Source organism: Salvelinus fontinalis, chromosome 4 (genome assembly GCF_029448725.1).
Source record: "Salvelinus fontinalis isolate EN_2023a chromosome 4, ASM2944872v1, whole genome shotgun sequence".
Lineage (NCBI taxonomy): Eukaryota > Metazoa > Chordata > Actinopteri > Salmoniformes > Salmonidae > Salvelinus > Salvelinus fontinalis.
The window spans coordinates 70,896,282-70,902,281 of record NC_074668.1 but is presented as its reverse complement, the minus strand read 5'-3'; the positions used below and the strand labels follow the sequence as shown (position 1 = coordinate 70,902,281).

At 43.0% G+C, this 6,000-nt stretch overlaps 1 protein-coding gene across 2 annotated transcripts in view; it reads right to left on the bottom strand.

The window, feature by feature from the left end:
- Positions 1-1,204: 1,204 nt before the first annotated feature.
- Positions 1,205-6,000, bottom strand: part of LOC129854307 (immunoglobulin superfamily DCC subclass member 4-like) — a 59,412-nt gene continuing 54,616 nt past the window's right edge. For both annotated transcript variants that reach the window (XM_055921202.1, XM_055921203.1), the window contains exon 20: positions 1,205-5,172. In XM_055921202.1, the coding sequence (XP_055777177.1) occupies positions 4,378-5,172 (795 nt within the window). In that variant the 3' untranslated portion in view covers positions 1,205-4,377. The remainder of the gene's footprint in view (positions 5,173-6,000) is intronic.

Here is a 6,000-nt window from a genome sequence, read left to right as displayed (position 1 = left end):
GATATTACTACATTGAGCATCACATCTGCTTACTCTGGGCAAAGATGATTACAGTAAGGAACACTATGTACTGTAAGATATGTGGTTAGAAGGAAATAGTAAAAAGAACTAAGTGAACGTCGTCAGTGAGAGCACACATTCTTTATGCTGGAGGCGGTTTTAGGTCTTCAACGTTGGCTCTGTTTTCAACAGACCACACAAAGCCGCTGCAATCGGTGCCCCTCGAGTAAGAGTTTGAAACAGAGCTGAGAATGACGCTACAAGATGTGTATGTTAAAAACAGACGCTTCAGTAGAAATGTGAGTAAAGAACATGTAACACCTTATGTAATGTTGCAACGATACAATACATACTGTACGCCTGTGAGATTCAAATGAACTGTACGCCTGTGAGATTGAAATGAACTGCAAACAGTCACCTTCTAACAGCTTCACTCAGTCTAAAATAGATATTGGTAGTTATACTGTACACACAGTCCTATTAAATATTGTATTGGGTGGACACCTTTCATTAAAATGTAACTGACTAAATAAACCTGAATGAGTTAATCAGAGCACAATGATTCATTTCTAAAAGGACTTTTGCGTCCATAATGACTGGACTAATTGTATAGAGCATAGATGGACTGAGAACGTTTTCCTGAAGATCGTGCTGTTCCCAATAGACCAGAAGGATACGTCTTGAGAAAAAAAGCCAAAACAGGAGCATGTGGTGTACGAGACTGAGAATGTATGGGGGTTTCAATGCATTTAAGGGTTGTAAGATGAGAACACAACATTGACATTATTTTGCTTAGAAAGTTTGAGCATGCCTGATCCTGAGTGAGGTCTGTTCAAAGTATAAAACTGGAATGCTTTAGTTATGAGACTCTTCTATATGCCTCTGAGTTCTAACGCCTATCTGGACTAGCTGAGTCCTCATTCATCTGACAGACCATAAGACTCAATGTCTTGGGCCACGTTTACAACAGGCCCATTATACCTGTATAGTCTTTGATATGGGCATACTCTAATTTAGACAAAAAGCCTCACACAAAGTATGACGAGATATTCTTGTCCTTGTGTGGAGACTATTTTGAAGAAAACACATTTTGTTAGGGTCCACAAAAGGTAACTATAAGAAATGTAAGCATGCATTATGTTCAATAAAATAATAAAGATGCGTGTTTAAAAATGCTATAATGGAAGAAATGAAAACACGAGGGTAATACAAAATAGAGGATCTGTGTTTGTCAGAAGGATTATTTACAGTGCCAATATAAAGTCTACGCCGCTTCAAACTTTTTTTCACATTTTGTCGCGTTACAAAGTGGGATTGAAGTAGATTTAATTGTATGTTTTGTCATTGATCTACACAAAATACTCCATAATGTGAAAGTGAAAAGAAAATTCTACACATGTTTACAAATTAATACAAATTAAATAACTAAAATATAGTTGTTGCATAAGTATTCAACCATTTGTTTAGGCAAGCCTAAAGTAGTTCAGACGTAACATTTGGCTTAACAAATCACATAAGTTACATGGACTCACTCTGCGTGAAATAATAGGGGTTGAACTGACTTTCAAATGACTACCCCTTCCTCTGTCCCCCCTACATACAACATCTGTAAGGTCCCTCAGTCAAGTATTGAATTTCAAGCACAGATTCAACTACAAGACCAGGTATGCTTTTGGAAAGCCTCATAAAGAAGGGCAGTGATTGGTAGATGGGTAACCACAACAAATCAGACATTGAATATATCTTTAAGCATGGTCAATAATTATGCTGTGAATGATGTATTAAATCACCCAGAGACATCAAAGATGCAGTCGTCATTCTGAACTGAGCTGCAGGACAGGAAGGAAACTGCTCAGGGATGTCACCATGAGGCCATAGGGTGATTTTAAAACAGCTATAGAGTTCAATGGCTGTAATGGGAGAAAACGGAGGATGGATCAACAAGATTGCAGTGACTCCACAATAATGACATAACTGACAGAGTGAAAAGAAGAATAGAAATACACAGAATACAAATATTCCAAAACATGCATATGTATACAACAAGGCCCTAAAGTAATATTGCAAAAAAACACAGCAAATGAATAAACTTTTTGGCCTAAAAGCAAAGCCTTATGTTTGGTGCAATTCCAACACAACGCATCACTGAGTAACTGCCTTCTTATTTTCAAGCATGGGGTGGCTACATCATGGTATGGGTATGCTTGACATTGGGAAAGACTGGGGAGTTTTTCAGGATGAAAAGAATACGGATGGAGCTAAGCACACAAAATCCTAGGGGAAAACCTGCTTCACTCTGCTTTACACCAGACACCTGGAGAGGAATTCACCTTTCAGCAGGACAATAACCTATAACACAAAGCCAAATCTAAACTGGAGTTGCTTACCAAGAAGACAGTGAATGTTCCTGAGTGGGCAAGTTACTGCTTTGACTTAAATCGGCGCATTTTTTTTTTGGCAAGACTTGAAAATTGCTGTCTAGCCATTATCCCCAACACCTTGACAGAGCTTGAAGATTTTGCAAAGCTTGAAGATGTGCAAAGCTCTTATGAGACTTACCCAGGAAGACTCACAGCGGTAATCACTGCCAAAGGTGTTTCTAACATGTATTGACTCAGGAGGGTGAATACTTACCTAACCTATATTAGTGTTTATTTTTCATTAATCTTTTAAAAATTACATAATTTTTCTTCCACTTTAAAATTACAGAGTATATAAAAATGACAATTAAATCCATTTTAATTCCACTATGTAACACAGCAAAATGTGAAAAAAGTTCAAAGGGGTGTAGACTTTACATATGGTATTGTGAAAGACCTCAGGCAGGCGAGAGTCAAAAGTACAAAGAAAGAATGTAAATATGGCTGAAAATAGAAGTGGTTTCTAGGTTTATTTCTCTATGATATTACCATCCCCCCCCACCTGCAGAGGGAGGAGCTCAGACACAGCTGAGAGAGGATGAGTCAGATAGCATCACAACGGGTGAGGCCTCCCGACGGAGGCTTGTTCCTCTGTAGTAGGTCTAGTAACAGACTACCATATAGCAGGCCTGGTAACTAAACTGCTGCATGATTTACCTAAGGTGAAAAGTGATTTGAGGTAACTGGTAAATTAAAAATGTTTTTCTTCTCCCGTCCAAAGTAGATGTAACATTGAGTGGGGTGACGACAGCTGGAAACCCAGATCGAATGGGACAACCGATAATGAGGAAAAGGGCAATAAACAGAGATCTGAGACAGTCCGTTATGTACCATACGTGTCATTTCCTGTAGGTAATAACAAATTGATGTATATAGAAAGAAGAGGACAAGAAGTTATTCCTGAAAGTATTGAAGGCTATGAATCAAACAGTTAAAAAGCAGATTCTAAAAGTTGCACCTATCTGCATGACACAATTAAAATCACCAACAAACCATCCTGTAAAGAAATGAGGTAGTGCTGTTGACTGGGAGCAAAACCAGGAGACCACTGCTTAAGATGTGTTATTTTATCATACACCTACACATCTCATCTAGCCCCCCCCCCCCCCAGAATAATGCAACCTATATCAACTACATGTACTGTATGCGGTTCCTTCAAATTTTCTTAAATTGCCTCATTTATTTTCCTTTTTCTTCATTTTCAACATATTTGTCCTATTCTTATTGAATATAATCATCTATATAAATATACAGAGGTTAAAAATGCACCTAAAAGTATTAGGCACCTGAGACCCCCAAGTCAGGGAGACCCCCAGTCAGGGAATGTGTGTGTGGATCCTGAGACAGCAGGAGGTTGGAGAGAGAGAGACAAGAGGTCCGCACTCTGTGTCTAAATATCAGGCTTCTTTCCTGGTGCTGGGGCAGGAGCAGCCATACAGTGGAACAGCCAATAGGAACAGCTCAGTCATTGGAAAGGAGCGAGAGTGAGAGTGAAAGGGCCACATGGTCACGGTTCTGCTCTATCTTCCTCCATGGTGCTGAATCAAGAGCCTCTCTACCATCATCAGTTGACCAAAGGTAGGTCTTGAAGTACCACACGTCCACGCTCAATCTCAGAGACCAACAGGTCAAGGCTTATGAAAAAAGGGAATATCCTCCTTTCTACATTATGCTTCCGTCATCTGTAACAGGAGCCTGTAGCAAAGCACAGAGTAAGGCCAGACTAACATACTGCTGCTATGCAACAAAATGAATACCCATACTTACTAGCACAAAAAAATATATACTGTATATATACACATATAAAACAATGGATTCAAAGTACCTATAAAACTGAGCCAGGAAGAAGAAAATCAGATACTGAGGTGCTTTAAAAAAAAAAAAATTGGATTCATCATGGATGAGAAAAAGAAAGAAGTCCAACTGGTCTTGGTGTGGGGGTTTGTTTCTTCTCTTGCTAAGGGCACAGGTAGCTGTGCGCTGCAGAGTTAGAGTGGACAAGGCCGGTGCTGACGAAAGGAGAGGGGGACGGGAGAGGGGGGCAGTGTCTGGAGTCCCCGTTCCCCAGGGTCTCCTGCCCTGTCCGCAGGGGCTTGGTGGAGTGGAAGCCGTTCGTGAGCCCTGTTCCCGTATGCCGCCCCACATCTACAGTCAGCTGGGCTGCCACGCCCACCATGCCCCCAACCATGCCCTCTGGCTGCCCATTGTGATTGAACACTGGCTCCAGGACAGGGCCGGGTGGGACCTTGGGCAGGGGTTGTGTCTCTAGGGACTCCTCCCCTGGTGATGGATGTTGTGGTGCCTGGGCAGGCTGTCTGACTGTCTCCCCTGGATGCTGTGGTGCCTGGGTAGGCTGTCTGACTGGCTCCCCTGGATGCTGTGGTGCCTGGGCAGGCTGTCTGACTGGCTCCCCTGGATGCTGTGGTGCCTGGGCAGGCTGTCTGACTGGCTCCCCTGGATGTTGTGGTGCCTGGGCAGGCTGTCTGACTGGCTCCCCTGGATGCTGTGGTGCCTGGGCAGGCTGTCTGACTGGCTCCCCTGGATGTTGTGCCGCCTGGGAAGGCTGTCTGACTGGGGAGTAAGCTGCCTCGGACAATGACGGCCCCCTGGTGGCCTGAGAGTCCTCATCCTTGTCACTCCGCGCCTCCTGCTGCTCCTTCTCCAGGTCGTTCAGCTCAGAGTGAACTATGACCTCTGCCTCCACCTGGTTACTGCTGCACAGGGAGGAGCCCAGTCGGTCCTCAGGGTCGCCCTGAAACACACACACACACGCACACGCACACGCACACACACACACACAGTTAGCAGACATTTCATACTTTCATTTCATTTCATACAGTCAGCCCATGTAACAGTGGAGTCCTACAAGGCAGTGTGTTTGTACTCCTGTTGTTCTGTATTAACATACAACTGTAAATGACCTTACACCAGTGGTATCAATCATAACTGAAAGGTAGCCATAATACAATTATAACAGTCATTATTTCATGTTATGCTATCCAGCTTTCTGAACTGCATACCATTCTCTAAATTAAATCATTGAGAATACGACCGAAATGTCACCAGTAAAATAGAGAAGCGGTGGTATGTGGTGTGACTGCAAAATAAATGAGGGATTCATTATAGATTAATTATAGCTCTCCCCTCCTACACTTTTGAAGGGTATGAGAGCGCCTTAACAGTGGTAGAGTAATTAATTTATCAGACGCATGATCAAGCGGCTCATTCAGCTTTCAGCCAGAGTGTCACGTTCTAATTAGCTATACGTCATCCTGACACCTCGTTCATTGTTTCATTACTTCCTGTTCAGCTCTCACACAAACCACTCTACCTCTATACCATCTCTCTTACTGCTCTTCTACACGCTCGCACACACACACACACACACCACACTTACACACAAACTACGCTCGCACGCACACACCACGCTCACACACCCCGCTCACACACAAACTACGCTCGCACACACACACACACACACCACGCTCACACACAAACTACGCTCGCACGCACACAGACACACACCACGCTCACATACAAACCCCTTTCTACCCCATCTACGTTTTGTCCCTGTACACAC